General features: G+C 53.8%; 1 protein-coding gene across 1 annotated transcript in view; it reads right to left on the bottom strand.

The window, feature by feature from the left end:
• Cpne5 (copine V) overlaps positions 1–23,258 on the bottom strand; it is a 74,763-nt gene that overhangs the window by 29,580 nt on the left and 21,925 nt on the right. The window contains exons 4-9 of the mRNA XM_013029578.1: positions 16,765–16,868; positions 14,492–14,531; positions 14,227–14,303; positions 9,657–9,716; positions 7,416–7,479; positions 12–115 (exon numbers count right to left, since the gene is read on the bottom strand). Coding sequence (XP_012885032.1) covers positions 12–115; positions 7,416–7,479; positions 9,657–9,716; positions 14,227–14,303; positions 14,492–14,531; positions 16,765–16,868 — 449 coding nt within the window. The remainder of the gene's footprint in view (positions 1–11; positions 116–7,415; positions 7,480–9,656; positions 9,717–14,226; positions 14,304–14,491; positions 14,532–16,764; positions 16,869–23,258) is intronic.

Genomic DNA, 23,258 nt, shown 5'->3' with positions numbered 1-23,258 from the left:
CTTGGACTCACGTGCCATCCTCATTGCTCCGGTAAAACACCAGGAAGGGGTCAGACTTCCCGAAGAAGTCTTTCTTGTCCAGCTTGTTGGCACAGAACTGCATGGTGACCACGTCCTGGGGGAGGGAGGCAGGTCAGGCACGGCCCGGGCAGCCCCAGTGCGGTGGGCACGCTGTGGGTTCTCAGTCCCGCCTGCCTCTGCCCGCTTCTAGCCGTGAGGGGGAAAACTGAGCCTGGGCTTCCCCTCTCTGAGACGGAGGGCGGCGCGTGGCCAGCAGCCTGCCTGGCTTTGCCGCCAGGAAGGCCCTCGGGCTGAGCCGGTGTGTCCTCAGATCCGCTTCCTATGAGGCCCAGCAGGGGCCCAGGCACAGCACCCCAAAATGAACACTGCACCCCAACATTCCACCACTGCACCCCAACATCCCATAGCCCAGGCTGCTCCCTCCCACAGCCCCTTTTCTCTCTTGAGAGCTGTGTCTTGGGGAACAAATGGGGAGCGGCCACCTCAGCGTGCAGGCTGAGCAGCGGGTGTGGTGGTATAAGGGTTAGGAGCAACCCCTGGTTGCTGGGGTCAGGCTGTGTGACCTAGGGCAAATTACTCACCCACTCTGTGCTCAGTGTCCTCATCTGTAAAGCAGAGGTAATGGTGGCGCCTACCTCACGGGCTTGTGAGGCTATAATGAGGGCATGAGGCAGCGCGGGGCCGGCTCTGTTTGTGTGTGGGGCCTGTTTCTGTTCCTCTCCACCCAACAAGCCTTCCCACCGGACAGGCACACGCTGAGCATCCTTCCCCACAGTCATTGCCATTTAACCTGCCTGCTGGTCCCTTCAAACCCCTCTGCCCGGACAGAGAGCGCACATTGCATGTCCCCAGACGCCATCTGGGTTTTTTGTTGGTGGGTGGGTGGGTTGGTTTTGCCAGTACTGGAATTTGAACCTAAGGCCTCATCCTTACTCTTTCTTGCTGTACCACATGAGTCACACCTCCAGTCCTGCTTTTTACTGGTTATTTTGGAGATAGGGTCTCATGGATTTTTCTGCCTGGGCTGGCCTCTAGCTACAATCCTCCAGATCTCAGCCTCCTGACTAGTTAGGGGTACAGGCATAGGCCACTGGCACTGGCTTCCCTGGTTCCACGGAATTGCTGAGTTCTGGGGACCCTGAGTTTGCGGTTGATGGGAAGGACTGAGTGCTAGGGACCCCAGAACAGCATTCCAGGTGGCAGGGGGCTCTGAGGAGTTGCCAGCGGGGGTGGGAGGGGGTGTCCTCTCTTCCTAATTTACCCAAAAAGAGAAAGCCCAGTGCGCCCAGGATCCTGGGACCTTCCTAGGTCCTGAGTTCAAGCCCCAGGACTGGCGCACACAAACAGCCATCTGAACAAATGCAGAGGCCCCAAATGTGGGTGCTACATGGCTCACCCCTTGACTGAGTGGGAAGCCAAGGAGATGAAGGAAAGCAGCCAGAGCTCCACAGGCGGCGAGGAATGAAATGCGGGGAGGTGTCTAAGGTTCCAGGTCAGGCTTGGCTTCTGCAGCAACAGCCTGAGGGGAGCTCTGAGTCTGGGGGGCTGAGGCTGGGGGGCTGAGGCTGGGGCGTCTCCCAGGCTGGGGTGGGGACTCTGAGCGATGCTGTTCCTCACCAGCACGCTGGGAGCCGGTCCCGGGAGGATGGAGCAGCTTCTGCAGTGTGTAATTTCCTGCAATTTCTGCCTTTCACCCTATCTTTTTAAAAAACATATTAAGTTCTTCTAAAACAGCAGGATTGCTTCCATTTACATCTCTCCGCATGCTAATTGAGCTGCTGGGGAGAACACTGCAAACGCCTTCCTCTCCTCTCCTCTCCTCTCCAGCCCCCCGGCCCAGGCCCAGCGCAGGGGTCCGGCCCAGCGCAGGGGCACCGCCGGCTGCCAGCCTTCCCTGCCTGGGCAAGTCTCTGGAGGGCAGAGGGCAGAGGTTAGGGCCACCGGCCAGGCGGATGGGAGGCCCGGGTCAGGAGGGGAGAAAAGAAGACTCGGCTGTTTGGGGGCTTGCGGGCAAAGCAAGCAGGGGATGAACTCGAAAGTTAGGTCCAAATCCCAGGAACCTAAAGAAAGAAAGACTTTTGGCAATTGAGCCCAGGGCTTGCTCAACCCTGTAAATTCCTTGTCTTTTGTTTTTTAGGGTTTTGTTTTTTCCTCTGGTTTGGCTCCTTCCAGCCCCCACCTATCCCAGCCCCCTGCCTTGGACCGCAATCCTCCCCCCACCGCGTGAGAAAATGGAAGGACAGACGTACACCCTCATGCCTGGCTCTCTGAATCCATAGTTTAAAATGATACTTAAAACAATAGAAATCAATGCTAAGATCCATGAGCAACAAAACGACTCATTTTTAAACGAAGACACACGTCTACAATTGAGTCAACTGGGAAGCACAGAGAAGGCAAATGACTGGCCCAGGGTCACACAGCAGGCCAGCAATGGCACTTGGTCTGGATCTAGATCCCTAGTTCTTAATGACACCGAACTAAAATCAACCAAGTCTACCCGCCCAGCTCAAAGGACAATGAAACAATTAGGACAGGGACTGTTCACTGCAGGATGGCTTCTGTTGTTTCCCTTCAGAGATCAGGTTCTGGCAGGGGCTGTAATCCTAGCTACTCAGGAGGATGAGATCTGAGGACTATGGTTTGAAGCCAGCCTCATAGAAAAGTCTGTGAGACTCTTATCTCCAATGGACCACCAGAAAACTGGAGGTAGAGCTGTGGCTCAAGTGGTAGAGCACTAGTCTTGAGTGAAAGAGCTCAGGAACATTGCCCAGGCCCTGAGTTCAAGCCTCAGGGCCTGCAGGAGAGAAAAAAATTCGGGGGGGGGGGAAGGGGGGAGGGAGCCAGGGAGAGAGGGAGAGAGAGAACTACATTGCAGGTGTGGTTCAAGTGATAGAGTGCCAGCTTAGCAAGCAAAGTCCTGAGTTCAAACCCCAATACTTCCAAGAAAAAAAGAATCAGTGCCAATAAGTGGTTTCCCACATATATAAAAATATATATCCATATATATAATATATATCTATATCTATGAGAAGAATAATAAAATGCCAAGTGTGGTAACACACCTGTAATCTTAGGAGGCAGAGGTTCAAGGCTCAAGTCAACCTGGGCAAAATCAAGAGATTTATCTAAAAAACAATAATACTCGGCTGTGGTTTGAGTGGTAGAGCACCTGCCTGGAAAGTATGAGAAAGGAAGGAAGGAAAGAAGGAAGAAAGGAAGGAAGGAGGAAAGAAAGAAGGAAAGAAAGAAGGAAGGAAGCAGAATAAGGTGCAATTATTAGATACATGTTTTCTAAGAATACTTAGCCAAGAAAAATGCAGGCTGTAAAACTAGATTAAAAGAAAAAGTATGTATATGTGTGTGAACACTCAGAAAACCGCCCTAGAGAAAACACATCAAAATGTCAGCAATGATTATCTCTGGGTGGTTCTTCTCGTCTTTGTATTTTTCTACATTTCTCAACTTGTCTAGAACAAATGTGTTATTTTTTGTTCCCGTGTCAGGGAGATTATTTCTCAGACTAAAACGCAGATCTCATCACCACTCTGTACCCGGGCCACTCACATCGAAAGGCAGAGATGAAGAGGGTCCAGGTTCTAGGCCAGCCCAACGAAAACCAATTCCTGAGACCCCCATCTCAATGGGACAAGCTGGGTGTGGTGGCACACGCCTGTCATCCCAGCTATGACAGGAAGCGCCAACAGGAGGATCGCGGTCCAGGCCTAGGCAAAAAGTGGAACACTATCTCAGAACAACTTGTTCAGAAACGAGGTATGTCTCAAGTGGTAGAGCACCTGCCTAGCAAAGTGTGAGGTCCTCAGGAGAGAATGAATGAAATGTATGACCCAGTATGAATGAACCCCATAGGCTTAAAGGATGTGGAGGCCCAGGGCAGCTGCAGTGTGACCGGTCAGTGGCCTGGGCTGGCGAGCGGGACTGGCCCCGCCCTGTGGAGGCCTCCCGTGGGCCAGCCCAGCTGGGGGGGGGGGTCTGGACTCCAGGGCCTAAGGCAGAGGAGGAGCTCTGGGCTCGGCATGGAAACCGCGCAGGTGCAGCGGGAGTCCACTTAGCACGGCCGCATCTGCAGAATGGAGCCGCCCGCAGCTGCCCAGCTCCAGCCTCACCCTGCGATCAACCATCACCCCCACAGTAGCAAGAACGATGGCTGGAACCCACTTTGTACTTTGGCTCTAGACGAGCAAGTCTTTCCTCTCGCCTATCAAAGTACGGGGGGGGGGTGACACACTGGAGTCCACCCCATCCTCTGCCACCCCCGGCCGCCCACCGGTCCCCGTCCCTTCGGACCGAGGCCGAGCATCATTCATTCACGCAGGAAGCCACCGCCCAGGCTCCGCCCTCTCCCTTTGATCCTCCCACTGAACTGAACTGCCGGCCGTGCAAGACTCAGCCAAGCAGCAGTTCAGATGTAATTATTTTAATTCAGCCAGATGCTGGGGATTAGTCTCTTTGCCTCGCAAGGCTCGTGGAGGGGGCGGGGGGGGGGGGGGGGGGGGGGGACAACCGAGCTCAGCCTAGGAGGTGCCAGGAGAAAAGCAGCTGACAGCCTGGGAAGCGGGAAGCTCCCCCCACCCAGCTCTGGAGATCTGCTTCCCACCATCCCTGGAGGAGGGAGGAGGGAGGACGGAGGACGGAGGAGGGGGGGGGAGGAGAGGGATGGAGAGGAGAGGGAGGTGCCCTGAGGTTCTGCAGGAAGCTGTTTACCAACCGCTGGAGGACCCAGCCAACAGCACCAGCATGCCCTAGAGTGCTGGAATTTCCAGAAGCCTTTCTTGGGATTACCTGATTTAATTACAAATCAGGAGGAAGCTGTCAGTCAGGAAATTCAGGAAATTAGTCTTCAGGAAATTCAGAGCACAGCAGCAAGGTGGCCACCTTCCCAATAGATGGATAAATGGATCCACCCATGAATGGATGGATCAACACATGGATATAGATCCATCAATTGATGAATAGATCACCTTCATCCTCACAGTAACCCCTCTGCCTCTAAAGCCAGTGGAGGCGCGAGCCCAAGGCCCTGGGCAGCGCTGGCCTTCCCGGGGGGGAGGGGGGGCAGTTCCCTCTGGGGTCCGAGGAGCCAGGTCTGCTGTGGATGCTGATGGACTCTAACGAACTTGGCTTCCTCCAGTCAGCTAATTCCTAAGAAACGAGGCCGCACCGAGCACCGACAGAGCAGCCAGCCGTGGACAGGCACACTGGGGAAAGGGGTTACCTTTCCAGATCCAGGAAGTAAATGCACAGGGAGGGTGGATGGCCACCAAGACAAACAGCTGAAAATGATCCTCCCAGTCTCCCAGGGTCAAGTCTGTCCTGGGCTCTAACTGCACGCTCTGAAAAGCAGCCTAATGATGAAAACTCCCCGACTCTCCAACTGCGCTGCCGGCCTTCAACTCTCTTCTATTCAGTGGCTGTGTGGCCTTGGAGAGACCACTGAACCTCTCGGTGCTTCTGTTCATGGACACCAAGACCCATGATCCACCAGATATATAAAGCTTCCTGGTCCATGTTGTAGCTTATCACCCTGTGTTCTAAGGGTGTTGGCTGACCCAGTTAACCTTCTCTACCACAGGAATGCTGCGGGGGGCCAGGGAGGGTCTATAAAGTCAAAACTGTGATCCTAGTAATGCAAGACAAAGAGCTTTCCAGACAATGATGTTCCTGGCAGGAACATCACAGATTGGCTGTAGAAGCAGTACTTTTACATGTCATTCGGAACAGAACCCAGGGCGCCACACACGCTAGAGCATGCCACCCCGAGCTTCACCCGAACCTCTCTGGCTGTCTTGTAAAGCAAGGCCACTCTTCTGATTAAAGAATTTCTATGCAGCTAGGTGCTGGTGGCTCACGCCTGTAATCCTAGCTACCCAGGAGGCTGAGATCTGAGGATCCTGGTTCAAAGCAACTTGGGTAGGAAAGTCTCGTGAGACTCTTATCTCCAATAAACCACTAGAAAACCGGAAGTGGCGCTGTGGCTCAAGTGGTAGAGTGCTCACCTTGAGCTGAAGAGCGCAAGGACTGCGCCCAAGCCCAGAGTTCAAGCCCCATGACTGACCAAAAGAAAAAAAAAAAAGAATTTCTATGCAGCTAGGTGCTGGTCGCTCACACCTATAATCCTAGCTACTCAGAAGGCTGAAACCTAAGGACCTTGGTTCGAAGTTGGTGCAGGCAGAAAACTCTCACTCTGATCTCCAATTGAACAGAAAAAAGCTACCAAAGGAGCTGTGGCTCAAGTGGTAGAGCACCAGCCTTGAGCGAGAAAGCCCATCCAGAGCACAAGGCCCTGAGTTCAAGGCCCAGTACTAGTGCACACCCACAAAAGAATTTCTATGAAATAGCTGAGAGGCCCAGGGAAGGTCAGAAAGTCTTGTTTTTTTTTTTTCTCCTCACCCACTCGGTCCCACAGCACCGGGGTCCCCGGTATCTGGGCTTGGTGCCTCCTGCCACATGTCCATTCCTTCTTCTCTTCCCCAGGACCCCAGACTCCCCACACCAGGCACCTAACTGATCTGAAGGCTCAGCCTGGGAGGTTTGGGAGATGAGCCCAGATTTTAGAATCAGCCCGATCGGGATTTGAACTATGACTGCGCTCCCTGTGTGTGTGGGGGGGAGGTAACGCAGTCTTTGGGGTGGTGACAAATGATGGGCCGATGCGACTGACAAGCCACTGACACGTGACTGACACGTGACCGCACCCCGGTGACATTTCACCATTGCTGTGAGTCATCGGAACCCTGAGCCCCTCCCTCCTGAGTGGCCGGGCCACCCCCTGCTTCTATCCACGGTCCCAAGGTACTGGCAAGTAACCAAGCTGCCTGGAGATGCAGCCTGCACTCCCCAACACCCAACACCCTGCTTGCTCTCACACACACCCCCCTGCACTCACACACACCCCTGCACTCACATGCACACACCCATGCACACTCTCTTACAACTCTCCTCCCCGAGATAAAAATGGAACCAAATGTCAAGCGCCCAGGACTGAAAAGCCATCATTCTGCACGCGTCCCTCCTGCCGCCTCCAGTCCCCTGTCTGTCCAAGCCTCGCTCAGGTCTGTGTCCCAAGACAGCTGAGGATGCCCGGCCATCTTCCTGTCTGCCCTTCACTGGGGGGCTATTTATTTGGCCTATGGAGGTTGAGAGATTGAACCTGACACGTGGAACCCCTGGACCTGGGGTCTAAAAACTCTGGGTTTGCTTCCTGCTCTGTGCCTCAGAACGCTGAGTGGTAAAGAGGGGACCTTCTAGGGCCCCAGGAGCCCTGCCTACCTGGGGATCCCTGCAGGGACACCAATATGCTGGCCCGACCGGCCCCGCCCCTGGCCCCGCCCCCCGCCACACCCACTTCACTCAGCTCCGCCCTCTCCACTCACCCTGCAGTTGCTGAGTTCTTCTGCGGACAGGATGATGGAGCCACACTTCTTTCCGGGGACGCCTCTGGGGGAGAAGAGAGCAGAATGGAAAGCCAGACAGAGGGAACCAGTGCTGACAGTCTGGCCTCACTCCCTCCCGCTGCCGTGGGGGTTCTACCCACCCCACCCCCTAATCCCTGAGAAGACCCCGGTCTCCAGGAGTGCTTGTGACAGTGTGGCCTAGGGTGCTGGGATGTGGGGCCAGGAGTCCGGCCCCCCGGGACTGCCCACCCCCTCCTGTCTGTGCCCACCAGGGAAGGCTGTGTCTGCTGTGGAGGTTCTAGAATCACAACTGCATCCAGACTCACCCGGAGGCTTCCGGACCAGTGGTTCTCAAACTTTCCATCCAAACACCACTTCTGTGGGCAAAAGACCTGATGGGCTGGCCACCCTACCCTGCACCAGTGGCCAGCATGCCCCGTGTGCCAGCTCTGAGCCCCTGGGTATGGGATAGAGACTAGCAAGGAGGGGTAAGGTGCTGGGGGGGGGCTGGGGTCCTCTTGGTGGGCCTGGCCCAGGTTTTTCTTGAGTCCCTTAGCCGGGGTCTCCTTGGGAGCAAGAGATCCCCCCAAGCATGTGGCCAGCCAGCCACAAGTGGGGCCCATCTTGAAGACTTCTTCCCACATCTGAAGCGGGTCCTTTGGCCAGGGGACCCCACTATTCCTTTCATCAAATGGGACCCCCAAGATCAACCCATTTCACTCTGATGTTAGAGACTCAGCTAGAAGGATCTCCCCCCACAACCCCCGCCTAGCATGAGCTCCCAGGGGCTGCTGGGAGGGAGAGGTTCAAGTCATTACTGCACCCCTTTCCACGCCCTCAGAGGGGGTGATTGTTGCCTAGGTTGTACTGAGATTCACACAGCACCCAGCACCAGGCACAGGGGACACGCATGATCTTTTCCTCCAGGCTCCCTTCCCTTCCTTCATAACCAAGCAGAGAGCCAGTCAAATGCAGCCCCCTCTCCAGCCACGCCCAGAGCCCCAGATGGTGTCTGTGGAAGAGGCTTTGAGAACCACTGCTGGAGTACCTTCTTATCGCATCGGCTTTTGGAAGAAACGACTCCCAACCAAGGAGGCCCGGGAGGAAGGTGGACAGCCCAGGGTCTCCCTCTAAACTAAGCAGACAGAGCAGCGGCCACTACCAGAGCCTCCCCCAGCCCTGGGCAGGTGGCAGGGCTGCCAGCTTGTCTGTCCCCTAGAGGTGGGTAGCTGAGCTGAGGGGCCCAAAGTCCTTCTCCACCTGCTGGTCTGGGCCTCCATGGTGAGAAGGACTTGATGTGTGTGACCAGGCGGAGAGAATCCTCAACACCAGCCTCCTCAGCCCTTGCTTCTCCATCTGTTCTCTCTGCCTTGGAGGCCGGCTTCTATTTCTGCTCTTTCTCTCCCTCCTCTCCAGCCCCAACTGCTCCCACCAGCTTGGCCTTCCTTCCTCTTCCTCCCTCCTGCTCCAGCCTCCGTCCCTCTCGCTCTCCTCTCCCCACCCCCCTCTCTGATTCTGCTGGAATCTTCTCTCCTTATAAACCAGCCACACTCTGCCAGGGTTGAGAGCGGCCTGGGGCCCAGAGCCCTCATTCCAACAGGCAGAAAGCTGCCTTCCAGACCCTCCTTCCTCCAATGAGGTGTGGGAAGCAGCCAGGTGGGCCTTTCCAGCCAGAAGAGGAGAGGGAAGGCGGCAGGGAGGGCCTGCGAAGCACGCATTGCACGCAGTTGGTCTAAAGCAAGAGGGCGGCTCTGCACAGCGGAAGAGAGCTGCATCCACCGTGTGTGCGAGGAGGAGGAGGCTGGCATCAGAGAGTCGAGGAGCAGAGAGGGAACGGAAGTAGGGAGCCATGAGGGAGGAGGAAGAAGAAGAGGAGGAGGGGGAGAAAGACGAGGCAGGGAAAGGGTAGTAGGCGGGGTGTGGGGGAGAGAAGGGTGGGCAGTGCCCAGGCTAGCTCATCCCTGCAAAAGCCTCCTACCTCTGAGCCCTACCCTGATCTCTGAAGTCCCCAGAGCCTGGGCGCTCCAGCACTGCCCGCTGCCCCCGATGGAGGGGCCCGGCACGACCTGAGGGGTTCCCCATCCGGGTCCTACGCGGCCTAAGGCCTTGTGGAGAGGACTCAGGACTGTGGCCTTCCGATCAGGGCCTGCTTGCAGGTGCCCTCGGTAGAACTGGTGGGAGGTGGCAGGATGCCAGGCCTGGAGCTGCTGGGTGACTTACCCGTTGGACACAGCTGGCATGGGTTTGCCCGTCCTGGAGTTCAGGCTGAACGCCCCTATCCTGCAGAGAGAGGAAGAGAGCCTGCCATGAGCCTGCCTGCCGCCAGGGCTAGCTTGGAGACAGGTTTGAGGTGGTGAAATGAGGCGCAGAGCCACCGGCCACAGGAGACATTGTCCCACATGCGTGGTGGCGTCCAGGACAAGTTAGGCTGAGCTTCTCAAAGTGGGGTGTCCCAGCGCCCCTGGGAAGGTGTTCTGAATGCACCTTCTCAGGCCCACCCAGACCACAGCGTCAAAAATTGGGGGGTGGGGGAAAGCAATCCTTGCCCAGGTGACTCTGATGCCCCCTAGAGGTAGAGAACGAGCTTGCACCCCACTGGGCCTCGGGGTCCAGCCCATGGAAAGGAGACTGTTACATGGGACATTATGTTCTAGGAAGAACTGTGTTCCCCTCAAATTCATATGTTGGTCTCCCAGTACCCCACAATGTGACTGAATTGGGAAACAGGGCTTCGTGTATATGTGTATGTGTGTGTGCACGCTGGTACTGGGTTTTGAACTCAGGGCCTTGATGCTATCCCTGAGGGTTTTTTTTTGCACAAGGCTGGTGCTCTACCATTTGAGCCACAGCTTCACTTCGAGCTTCCCATCCCCCACCCCCAATCCTGAGGTTGAACTCTGAGCCTGGGTGCTGTCCCTGAGTTCCTTTTGCTCAAGACCAGCACTCCATCACTTGAGCCCCAGCACCACTTCCAACTTTTTCTGTGATTTAGTTGGAGATAGCGTCTCACAGGCTTTCCTGCCCAGGCTGGCTTTGAATTGCAATCCTCAGATCTCAACCTCCTGAGTAGCTAGATTACAGATGTGAGCCATTGGCTTCATCTTTTTTTGTTTGATTTTGGGTCCCAGATTTGGGGCTTGAATTCAGGGCCTGAGCGCTATCCTGAGCTTTTGTGCTCAAGGCTAGTACTCTACCACTTGAACCACAGCTCCACTTCTAGCTTTTTGGTGGTTAATTGGAGATCAGAGTCTCATGGACTTTTCTACGCAAGCTAGCTTTGAACCCCGATCTTCAGATCTCAGCCGCCTGAGTAGCTAGGATTACAGGCGTGAGCCACTGGCTGCATCTGTTTAATAGCTACAAAAGATTGCTTGCAGTCCCTCCTTTGGACAAGCCAGTGTCAGGCTGCTCTGGGCTCCTATATAAGGTGGGGCAGCGTTTGCAGGCGCCCTCCCAAGCTGTAGCTCTCCTCGGGAAGGAGGCACAGACCCAGGGTGCCCTCTGTGCAACTGCTGGTTGTACCATGCTGCAAAGTCGAAAGTGATGACAAGAATGAGGTCCGCGTGTGCTACACACAGATACAGTGCCCGTCCCCCTCCAGGTTTTCCACCAGGGGCTGGTTGACTCTATGAGGGAAAAACTCACACATATACCGAGGGCTGACTACACAGATCTCCCCAGCAAAGCGCTGACCCTCGTGGCTGGTCTAGAATAGATGCCCGGCCGACAGGAGCTGCCAAGATGGTTAGTCATGAGGGCGGCTAAGCTTAGACACGCGGAGCCTCAGTGGCTCAGGGATCCCTCTCTCACCGGCATTCCCCGCCACTGTCATGTTTTGCATCTGGCGTGTGCTTAGGCTCAGCTTGAAAGCCGTCTGCTGCACAAAGTCTCCCTCAACCCCCCAGCCTCGCCCAGATGTGTCCTCTACTGAAGATGGACATAGGAAGTGGACACAGCAGGCAGGAAATGGGCTAGTGCTAGTCCTGGGCTTCTCTCGACGGTTATTCCATCCAGGTATAGCCAGAACTATGGTATGGATGGGGCCAAGCACTTTGGTAAAGGTCAAAAGTCAAGGGTCAGTGGGCTATACTTAGACGATGGTTAACATGAGGACAGGCCAATGGGCAGGTGGTCCTGAGTTCTTCTGAGGTAGATAAAAAAAAAATCTAAAATTACAATTAAGTCAAGTATGGATGGCTCTCATCACAATCTTAGTTACTTGGGAGGCTGAGAATGGAAGGATTAGAGTTCAAGGCCAGCCTGGGCAGAAAAATCCTTGAGACCCCTCCTCCCCCTTCTTGACTCATAGGTTGGTACAGTGGCATATGCCTGTCATGCTAAGCTATCTGGGGAGGCTGAAAGCAGGAGGATCACGATTCCAGGTCAGCCTGAGCAGGAAAGTCCACAAGACCCCTTCATATTAGAGAGAAGTTGGACGCATTGGTGAGTGCCTGGACTTCCAGCAATGACAAGAAGCCTAAAATAGGCGGATTGTGGTCCAAGTGTGTGCCTGGACAGGAAGTAAGACTCTATCTCAAAAATAACCAGTGAAAAGCATAGCATGGCTCAGCTAGAGAAGGCTTGCCTAGCAACTGTAAGGCCCTGAGTTCAAATCCCAGTGTCACCGAAAAAAAATGCAATTGAAATTGGTTAAGGTAATCCTAGTTATGAATATCTGAGTCTTATGAGAATGTAAGTATAGCTGGGCATGGTAGTGCATGCTTGTAATCAAGGCTGAGGCACAGGTATCAAGAGTCTGAGGCCAGCCTGAACTGCATAGTCAGACCCTGTCTCAAACAAAAGACAAAATAATAAAAGCACCAGTGCTCACACCTGTAATCCTAACTACTTCAGAGGTTGAGATCTGAGGATCGAAGTTCGTTCAAAGCCAGTCAGCCGGGTCATAAAAGTCCCCATGAGATTCTTATCTCCAATCAACCACTCAAAAACTAGAAGTGAAGCTGTGGTTCAAAGTGGTAGAGCACTATCTTTGAGCAAAAAAGAGTTCAGGGACAGTGCCTAGGCCTTAAGTTCAAGCCCCATGACTGACAAAAATAAAAACAAGTAGACACTGGTTATTGACAATCATGATTTCCCTGTAAAATTTGTAAAAATTGCATTTCCCCCCACTTTTCCATGATTGCAAGGAAATCTTTGGTCCGTGCTTGCTGGCTGTGTGTTTTACTGTAGACCAGCTGGATTTCCTGACCGGTTTTTCTAAAGCTGGTTCTTTATAACTGTGCTTTGCTGGCATTTACCTACAGGTGGAAGCGATTCTCATTTGCAAACAATGGAGTACTTTCAGCCCGAGCTAAAGGTTGAGCTGGGTTAATTCTTAGGGTCCCCTTCCACCTGTAATTCTAAGTTAAATCTTGGTTGTTTTTTGTGAAAATCATAGATGGGTTAGGTTAAGTAAATAAAATGGGATTACTTCCCTTTTTTATTTTCCTTCTTTTTTGGTGCCAATACTGGGCTTGAAGTGTCTCAGTGCTGTCCCTTAGCTTTTTGCTCACTTCGAGGTCTTTTGGTGGTTGATTGGAAATAAAAGTTTTCCCGACGTTCTTACATACGCTGGCTTTGAACCTTAAGCCTCAGATCTCAGCCTCTTGAGTAGCGAGGGTAACAGGCCACCAGCTGCTGCTTCTTTTTTCTCCCAGTCTTGGAGCTTGAATTAAGTGTCTAGGCACTGTTCCTGAGACTCTTTGTGTTCAAGGCTAGCACTTTACCATTTAAGCTATAGTGCCACTTCTGTTTTTTTTTTTTCTGAGTAGTTTATTAGAGTCTCACAGACTTTCCTGCCTTGGCTGGCTTTGAACCACATTTCTCAGATCTCAGCCTCCTGAGTAGCTAGGATTACAGGTGTGAACCATCGGCATCAGGCTGACCCAGTTTCTTTTTTTTTTTTGGGTCCGGTTGTGGGGCCTGAACTCTGGGCCTGGGCGCTGTCCCTCAGCACTTCAGCTCAAGGCAAGCACTCTACCACTGAGCCACCTTCCCAGCCCCTGACCCAGTTTCTTGATGGAGAGGAGGCCTCGCTTACATTTTTCCCAGCTTAGATCTCAAATTCTTTTTTTTTTTTTTGGTCCAGTCATGGGGCCTGAACTCTGGGCCTGGGCGCTGTCCCTCAGCTTTTCAGCTCAAGGCTAGATTCTGCCACTTGAGCCACAGCGCCACTTCCAGCTTTTTTCTTTTTGCTTATGTGGTGCTGAGGAATCGAACCCAGGGCCTCAGGCATGCAAGGCAAGCGCTCTACCACTGAGCCACCTTCCCAGTCCCAGATCTCAAATTCTTTAAGCTTCAGAACTCTCTCTGTTCTTCAGACAGAGATTATTATTTTTCTGAGAGCCCAGAGATGGGAGCTTCTGGAAGACAAAAAGGCCTTCCTTGGGGCTGGGAATGCAGCTTGGTGGTAGAGTGCTTGCCTAGCATGCATGAAGCCCGGGGTTCAATTCCTCAGTACCACAGAAACAGAAAAGGATGGAAGTAGCGCTGTGGCTCAAGTGGTAGAGTGCTAGCAAAAGAAGCTCAGGGACAGCGCCCAGGCCCTGAGTTCAAACCCCAGTGCCTCCCAGAGGCTTGTTCCAGTCTGTAAGCTGAGCTTCCTTGGGGGTCTACGCCTGGTGGGGGCGGGGGGATAGAAGCGCGGTCACTTCTAGCACCTGGCCAGCCTGGCGGAGGTCACCAGCGGACTGCACTGTGGGCTCCATGCACTGCCCCACCAGCTGGCTCTTAGCAAAGTGGACAGTGGTTGGGCAGCCAGCAAGACAAACTGGACCCCATCTTCACTCACGTGAGTGGCTTCTCCAGACGGCTGCCAGAGGACCCCACGATCTCTCCGAGGGTACAGAAGGCCTGGCCCAGGAAATCCTGCAGGCACGAAAGATGGGTATCACACGCTCTGCTCCCGCTCTGCCTCCTGTCCCATCACTGGGACCTCGCTGTGAGGGGGTGCCAGGACGTGACACAGCACTGCACGCACGCACACATGCACACACGCACGCACGCCACTACATGGAAGGAGTTCACACTCATGGGCAGGCGCAGGCAGAACTCACGTGTTTGGATAAATCAGGGCTTTTGGAGTCAACGTCGTATCTACAGGAACAGAGAGACATGATAAAGGCAGGTAAGGATGCCTTGCCCAACCTTCCCAGGTTTTTCAGTAGAGTTGGGGCCCTAGGGCTGACATGGAAGAATTATAGATGTCATGGGTGATGTTCTGTGTGGATCTACGTGTAAACAGGTGCAGAAGTATATCCCAGAAGACATTTAAGATCTGTGTCCTTCACTGTGTAGATGATATTCATTGTTAAGAATTAGTCCAAGCAAACCGGGCACGGATGGCTCACGCCTGTAATCCTAGCTACTCAGGAGGCTGAGATCTGAGGATCAAGGTTCAAAGCCAGCCTGGGCAGGAATATCCCTGAGACTCTTATCTCCAATAAACTTCTCAGAAAAAGCCAGAAGTGGCGCTGTGGCTCAAGTGGTAGAGTGCTGGCCTTGAGCACAGAGAGGCTCAGGGACAGCACCTAGGCCCTGAGTTCAAGCCCCAAGACTGGTAGAAAGAAAATATTTAATCCAGGCACCAATGGCTCACACCTGTAATCTCAGCTACTCAAGAGGCTGAGATCTGGAAGATCAGGGTCCAAAGCTCGCCTGGGCAGAAAAGTGTCCATGAGACTCTTATCTCCAATGAAGCAGCAAAAGGCCACGGTGGATTTGTGGCTCAAGTGGTAGAATGCCAGCCTTGGGTGAAAAGGCTGAGCCAGAACATGAGGCTCTGAGTTCAAGCCCCACACAGGAAAGCAACACACACACACACACACACACACACACACACACACACACGAAGATGTACGCATCACACATTGTTAAAGATTGAAACCCAAATGGACACCGGCTGCGCCTCAGGTGGCTGAGCCGCGCGGCCTCCACTCGGCTCCTCATCCCGCCTTCACCCCAGCCCCCACCGCCCCTTCTGCCAGCGGCTAGGCCCAGCGTCCCTCCTCAGGGAACAGATGCTGCCCCAGCTGCCACCCGGAGCGCTCACCTCACCAAAGTGTCACCATCTGACTCCTCCCCCCAGGCTTGCGCTGTCCTCCACCGCAGCTCCTCCCCACTCCTCCAGGGTGCTCCTCCTTCACTGTTCTCCTCCCTCCCTTCCCCTCCCTCCTCTCCCTCTCTCTCTCTTTTTCTCTCTGTGGTTCCAGGGTTTGAACTCAGGGTCTCCCATTTGCTTTATGCTGAGCCATGCCTTCAGCCCCCCTTTTTTTTTTGCATGGACATTTTGCATGGGGCATGCGCCTGGACTGTGATCCTCCTATTTTGTACTTCCTATGGTAGCTGAGATGCCAGGCATGGGCCACCAAGCCCAACTTCTTCTGTTGAGATGAAGTCTCCTGGACTTCTCCGGCCAGGCTGGCTGGGAACTGAGATCCTCCCAGCTCTACCCCATGCAGCTAGGATGCCGGGCGCCAGCCACCGACCCCTGGTCCTTTCCCATGCTGCCTGCTGACTCTAGGACACAAATCTTAGTAATAGCTCCCACCACTCATCTCCTGAAACAACAGAGACTCAGAACTCGGCCTGCTCACCAGACCCAAGCCCTACGCTGACCTTTAACACCTGGACAAGGGTCTCCCCCTCTTCCAATGTTCCTGTAGATGCTCTTGAACGCCAGTAGCCATGTTAACTCTGGGGTAGGGGGGATGGAGGAAGCCCTGCCACAAAGCACACCAGCCTGGGGCTGGTGGCTCACGCCTGTAATCCCGGCTACTCAGGAGGCTGAGATCTGAGGATCGAAGTTTGAAGCTAGCCTGGGCAGGAAAGTCTGTGAGACTCATCTCCAATTAGTTACCAAAAGAGCTGGAAATGGAGCTATGGCTCAAGTGGTAAAGCTCCACTTGAGCAAAAAAGCTCAGGGACAGAACCTCCCCCCGCATACTGGGTATGAAAATAACAATAACAACAACAACCACACACACACACACACACACACACACACACACACACATATACACATGCACAACCACACACTCTGACTGAGGGCCAGTCAGCAGCACCTCTCGGTTACCTGGGGAGCAAGGAGGGTGAGATGCAGCCTAGATCTGTCCCTTCCCCTCCCCTCTCCTCCCCTCCCTTCCCCCCTCCTCCCTGCACCCAGTGCCCCTGGACCTGCTGGTGGGCACCTTTGTCCCCAATCGTCACCCGCTCCCCATGATGTCACTTCAACCTTGCCGACGCTAGGCTCCAGGAGTGTCACAGCTCCCCCACCCACTGGGGGAAGGAAACAGCTGTCCCCCCTCCCCCCCCCCCCCCCGCCACTCACAGGTCAAAACGGAGGTTCTGCTTCTCCTCGAAGAAGTAATCCACGATAAACTTGCGCACGAAGTCGGGGTTCAGCGTGTTGTCGATGACCTCTGTGCGGCCAAACTGGAAGAGAAAACGGGGGAGAGGGCAGCATGAGGTGTGTGGTCCTCAGTCCTGGCTCTGGGGGTCAAGGAGCCCCCAGTGCAGGAGTGAGCCCCGCACCCAGCGCTGGGGCTTACAGGGCCTTGGAAAAAAACCAAAACAATTAAAAGAAGGAAGTATGACTCTAAAAGGTGAAGCACCAAGCTGCTGCACTTAGTGGAGTATTATTCAGCCCTAAACCAGACACAGTCCCTAAACCAGACACCACAACATGGATGAACTTTGAGGACATTGTTCTAAGTCACAAAAGCCAGAGGGCTGTGTGACTCCACGCCCAGGAACAGCCACACAAGCGGCCGCCAGGGCGGGGTGGAGGGGAAAGGGCACTTAATGGGTATAGAGTGACCGTTTTGCAGGATGAAAAAGCTCCAATTAACTACCAAAAAGCTAGAAGTGAAGCTGTGGCCTGAGTTCAAGCCCAGGACCAGCACACATGTGTGCACACACACACACACACACACACACACACACACAGAGTTCCTAGAGACCTGCTTTCCATACTTAGAGAACCAGATACTTAAAACAGTTATAACAACATTTTCATTATTATTATTAATTATTGTTATTTTTAGTATTACTGGGGCTTGAACTAAGAGCCTTGTGCTTGATAGGCTATTGTTCTATCACTTAGGCTACGGCTCTATCACTTAAGCCATGACTCCTCTGTGTGTGTGTGTGTGTGTGTGTGTGCGTGTGTGCGTGCGTGTATGTGTGCATGCACCAGGAGTGGAGCTTGAACTCAGGGCCTGAACACTGTCCCTTAGCATTATTGCTTAAGGCTGGCACTCTACCACTTGAGCCACAGCTCCATTTCCAGCTTTTTGCTGGTGAATTAGAGATAAGAGTCTCACAGACTTTCTGGCCCAGGTTGATTTCACACCATGATCCTCAGATCTCAGCTTTCTGAGTAGCTGCGATTACAGGTATAAGCTATAGACACTCACCTGGCTATATGTGTGCGTGCATATGTGCGCATGTGCGTGTGCATGCATGTGCATTTAATCACATAATTCAAACACACAAGCCCCTTCACACCATTCATTCTAGATCTGCCCAGGCAGGGTCTTGTTGATGATCTTTCTCGGAGTCTTACCATGAGTAAGACAGACAGGTGCAAGACAACATATTTTAAATAGAACGCTAATCGTTCTAAATATATTAGCATGGAAAGTAATGACTAAAGTAAACAAACAATCTTCCTGGTTGGGGGCCTTCCCTGCCCTCCTGCCCAGACCCTCCCCCACATGGCTGGCGCAGCTGGGGTGTCTGGAATTCAGCTCCCTGCAGAGGGAATCAGGAGCCCTTGACTTAATGCCTTTTTGTCCCCTGTCCCTCAAGAAGCCAACCAGGTCCCAGCCAACCCCAGCCTCAAGGTGGCTCTCCTCTCCCCAGCGCCGCCAACCTCTTGTCATCTTTGCAGCCATAGCCTTCCCTAGGCTCCCAGGGGCAGGTGGAACCGCCAATGCCCCTACAATGCTGAACCCCTGCAGCACTGAGCCCCTGCAGAATGCCAGGGCCAGCTGATCCCTTGGGGGACAAGCTTCCCCATCTTGTAAGACCAAAGCACACAGACATTACCTAACTTGTCAGGAGCCACACAGCTAAGATTCCCCACCCCTCACCCCAGGCTCAGGGCACTTCCCAGCCATGGCCTGGGCTCTCCAAACCAGACGCAGCAGGGAGGAGAGAAATACTCGTGATTGCTGCTCACTGCCAACCAGGACCCGCACACGGTGGGCACCCACAGGTCGGTGAAATGAATTAAGGCGGAAGAAGGAGATGAATGAATGAGTTTGAGTTTTAGCTTTTGCCACGAGCTAACTGTGTGGTTTGATCAGAACCACGCTTCATCAGGAGATGGGCGTCTAACGTCCGTTCCCCCCCCCCCCCCCGCCTCAGGGATTACATGCGTGCGCTACCTCACCTGGCTACTTGCTCTACTTACTTGCTAGGGTTATCATTCAGTTAAATTCCATTCTTGCACATGTCTTTCGTTTTTGTGCTTGGGGAGGGGGGAGTGGATACCAGGCCCCCCAAAGGAGTAGGCTGCCCCCCCACCCCTTACTGCATGGCAGATCTGCTGGGAAGAAAGACCTAGGACCTGCAGGAAATCGGGGAGCAGGTGTCCTGTGTCCCGGGCTGGTGCAGGCATTGCCGCCGGAGGGGCCCCCACCCCGCCTTTGTCTTTGAGCTATAACTCTGAAAAATGTAGAGTGGCTCTTGGGGTGCAGAAACTCAGGAGAGCTGCACACGTGGAAATGCAGTTGGTCCTCACCCTGTAGGTACCAGCAGCACGCACACTGTTGGTAAATTTATTCCTGATTGCCGAGAAGCGTCTTCCTGCTTGGTTCATTAGAGCGAAGTGAAGTGAGCCTTTAGCATGTGCTTATCTTATGTGTGTACAGATGTCACATTTACCTTTTTTCAAAAAAAAAAAATCCATCCGGCAACAGGCACTTGTAGAATATACCTTAGATCACAGTAGCTCACGGGGCGCCGGTGGCTCACGCCTGTCATCCCAGCTACTCAGGACGCTGAGATCTGAGGATTGAGGTTCGAAGCCAGCCTGGGCAGAAAAGCCCCTGTGAGGCTTTAATCTCTAACCACTCAAAAGTGGATTAAATGGTAGAGCACACTAGCCTTGAGTAAAAGGGCTCAGGGACAGTGCCCAGGCCCTGAGTTCAAGCCCCATAATCAACCAAAAATAAGAATAAGTAGCAGGTGCATTTAGAATCTACCATGGCTTAAGTCCCCCTCCCCCAGCTAGACCAATTAAATGGGTACAGCAGGTAGGAACCAGACAAATGCTTCTTTCAGGTTCTCGCAAGCAGACAGAGTTGGGAGCAATTTACTATAGAGCAAGCAGGAATCTAATATTTCCTGAGTTACCAAATGGCTCAGGAGATCAAGTGGATCACTTTCTTATTCAGTGACGAGGAAAGGATCAAAGAGGTTGAGTACTTTGTCTGGGTCACACAGGCAGATACCACAAAGTTCATTCTCTTTTCCTTCATCCAACTGCAGGGGGCCATCCCACACTATGAAAATCAACCAAGGTGGAGTCCACTCCCCAAGCACTGGGAGGATGTGGGGTTGAAGGAGACTGGGGTCCTGTCTCACCCTGGAAATTCCACAACACTCCTTACAAAGGGGCACTCAGGGGTTCTGGGAGATCCCTGCTGTTGCTGAAGACTTTTGTCTTCAAACAAAAGAGAAATTTCTCCTTGTAGCATTCCTGTGGAAGCTTCCAGAATCCTCCAGAAAGACAAGACCTCCACTTCCCCGCCGAGCCCTGCCTGACTCCAAGGAATATAGAACCCCATCACTGGTGAGGACATGGTGCTAGAAGCTTCTAAAAGGGGGTTCCCTAGAGGCTGATGGTGCCTGTAAAACAAAGGGGGTTCTCAGGACCAGGGCAGGGTGCCCCCATGGGGGAGTGGAGGGGTGCAGGAGGGGCAGGTAATTAACACGCACGCGCGTCTCCAGCTATGGCGGCAAACCCACGGTCTGGGGAGGGATGAAGGATGCCTTTGGCTTCATTTTGTGAGCTAAGACCCAGAGGGATTTGAACCTTGGATTTGAACAATCCAAGAAGCTACCAGGTCCCTGTCAGGCCCAATGCCCAGACACAACCAAACTCACGTGAAGAAAAGAAGAGGAGGAAAAAGAAATTCATTTCCTTGAGGATTCGGTTTTACTGAGTCACAGAGTTGTGGGGGCAGAAGGGGCTTGGGGGTTGATGGAGGAGTAGCAAGAGGCAGGCAGCACAGGGAGGGAGGGAGGGAGGGAGGGAGGGAGGGGCTGACTGCTAGTGGATACGCACAGTTCTCTGGGGCCAGCCCCTCGCTCTGCCAGCTGCCCAGGAGCAACCCATCCACCCTTCTAACCCATCCCCAACAAGCCCTCTACCCACATTTTGGGAGGTCACATGGCTCACGCGAGGGCCACAGCAGCCCCAGTGAACAAAGGCTGAGGGAGCCCAGAACTGAGCAGGCTGAGCTGACAGACACAGAGAGGCCTGGGAAGGCTGGGGCGGTAGGCGGGTGCAGACGGGTGGGCTGCGGGCGGTGGAGATGGAGGAGGCGGCTGAGGGGGGCTGGGAGGGGAAGGGAGCCGGAGGGAGGCCTGCTCATGGCCCGGCAGCAAAACCCCCGCGGGAAAGGCCTCGGTTGGGCCACAAGAGCCACCCTGAGACCCAGAGACCCCTGAGACAGAGTCCCTGAGTGTCAGTGAAGCTGGGGAAGTGGCAGGGCGCCAGCTCCAGCGAGGACCCCCCCACGGGGGCTGAACATCACGGCTCCCAGGGCTCTGCTGTACATAGAGTTAGCACATACAGAGGCATGAGGGGCAGTGCGCCCCACTATTTCCCTGTACCCCACTGTGGTGCCAGGTGCGTCACCCAGAGGTAGTCGGGGCTGGCTGAGCTGCAGCCTTGCTGCTCCAAACCACACACACACACACACACACACACACACACACCCCTCAGGAGGGGGCCATGATGTCCCACACTAAGTTGGGGTCTTTGATGTAAGTATCAGTGTTCCTGAAGCCCCCCACTGTGTGTGCAGCCCTAAGTTTTTCCCACGACCACCTTAGGAAGTTAATACCATTACGGGTCCCATTTGTACATAAGAAATCAGAAAAGGCTCAGAGAGGTGGGGGGAGTCACACAGCCAAGTGAGCAGCAGGAGGAACCCAGGTGGCGGAGCTCCAGGGTCACAAACGGCTGATGGACTCACAAATCAACAAGTTCTCTTTTTTGGATTGTAGGGTGTAAAGTCAGTGCCTGGGCACTAACACTGGGAGCCGTAGCTAGGATTACAGGTGTGAGCAACAGCGCCCACCTTGAAAGATATTTTAATGGTGGGTCCATGGGTGTCCTCATCCCTGCCCCAGCCCGGCCAGCCTCTGCGCTTCCTCCATACGCACCGTCCCTCTCTCCTTTTCTTTTTTTTTGGGGGGGGGGTCTGGTCGCGGGGCCTGAACTCTGGGCCTGGGCGCTGTCCCTCAGCTCTTCAGCTCAAGGCTAGTGCTCTACCACTTGAGCCACAGCACCACTTCCGGCTTTTTTCTTTTTGCTTATGTGGTGCTGAGGAATCGAACCCAGGGCCTCAAGGCATGCAAGGCAAGCACTCTACCACTGAGCCAACTTCCCAGTCCGACGACCCTCTCTCCTTATAAACACCGCTGCAGGGCTAGGAGATTCCATTTCTCTACCTCCCTCCCCCTCTATCTCCTAGGCCCTCCTGTGATTCCAGTCAAAAACATGTTGATCAGGCTGGGAAGGTGGCTCAGTGGTAGAGCGCTTGCCTTGCATGCATGAGGCCCTGGGTTCCATTCCTCAGTACCACATAAGCAGAAAAAGCTGGAAGTGGTGCTGTGGTTCAAGTGGTAGAGCACTAGCCTTGAGCTGAAAAGCTGAGGGACAGCACCCAGGCCCAGAGTTCAGGCCCCATGACCAGCAAAACAAATAAAATAAAATAAAATAAACAAAAAAATGTTGATAGGGCTGGGAAGGTGGCTCAGTGGTAGAGTGTTTGCCTAGCATGCATGAGGCCCTGGGTTTGATTCCTTAGTACCACAGAAACATAAAAAGGTGGAAGTGGTGCTGTGGCTCAAGTGGTAGAGTGCAAAAAGAAGCTCAGGGACAGTGCCCGGGCTCTGAGTTCAAGCCCCAGGACTGACAAAAAAAAAATGTTGATAGACAGACAGTCACTGGGTAGCTTATGTCTAATCCTAGCTACTTAACAGGCTGAGATCAAAGGATCTCAGAACTAGCCTGGGCAGAAAAGTCCTCAAGACTCCATCTCAGTTAGCCAGAAAAAGCCAGGATGGAGGCATGGTTCAAGGGGTAGAGTACTAGCTGTTATGGAGAAAGCCAAGAGAGAGCACAAAGCCCTGAATTCAAACCCCAGAATAGGGGTTTACACACACACACACACACACACACACACACCATGTTGATTGACCTAGGATCTGAAGAGTGAAGAACTAGAATTCTAGTCCTCTGAATTAGCCAATGAGAGAGAGAGAGAGAGAACAGAGGCAGGGAAAGGAGGCGGGGCGTTCTCCTGGAGGCCACCCAGCTCTTAAGGAAATGGGCCTTAACAGGAGCACCGGGCTGCCTGAGCAGCCGAGCCCTAGCTCTCCAAGCAGCCCGCCCCGTTCAGGCTATCCGCCTCCATCAAACCCTCCTCCTTCTCATCCACACAGCCCTGATCTCGTGTTTTCCCCGCTGACCTTGCCCACATGCCATTACTCAAGTCCCCATTTTACAGCTAAGGAGCGAAGGAGTTCCCAGGAAGCCACCAGGGCCCTCCCAGAGCCACGTGGCAAACGGGGTGGCGGGAG

The sequence above is a fragment of the Dipodomys ordii genome, unplaced genomic scaffold, assembly GCF_000151885.1.
Source record: "Dipodomys ordii isolate 6190 unplaced genomic scaffold, Dord_2.0 Scaffold120, whole genome shotgun sequence".
NCBI lineage: Eukaryota > Metazoa > Chordata > Mammalia > Rodentia > Heteromyidae > Dipodomys > Dipodomys ordii.
This window is presented reverse-complemented; position numbering and strand designations above follow the sequence as displayed.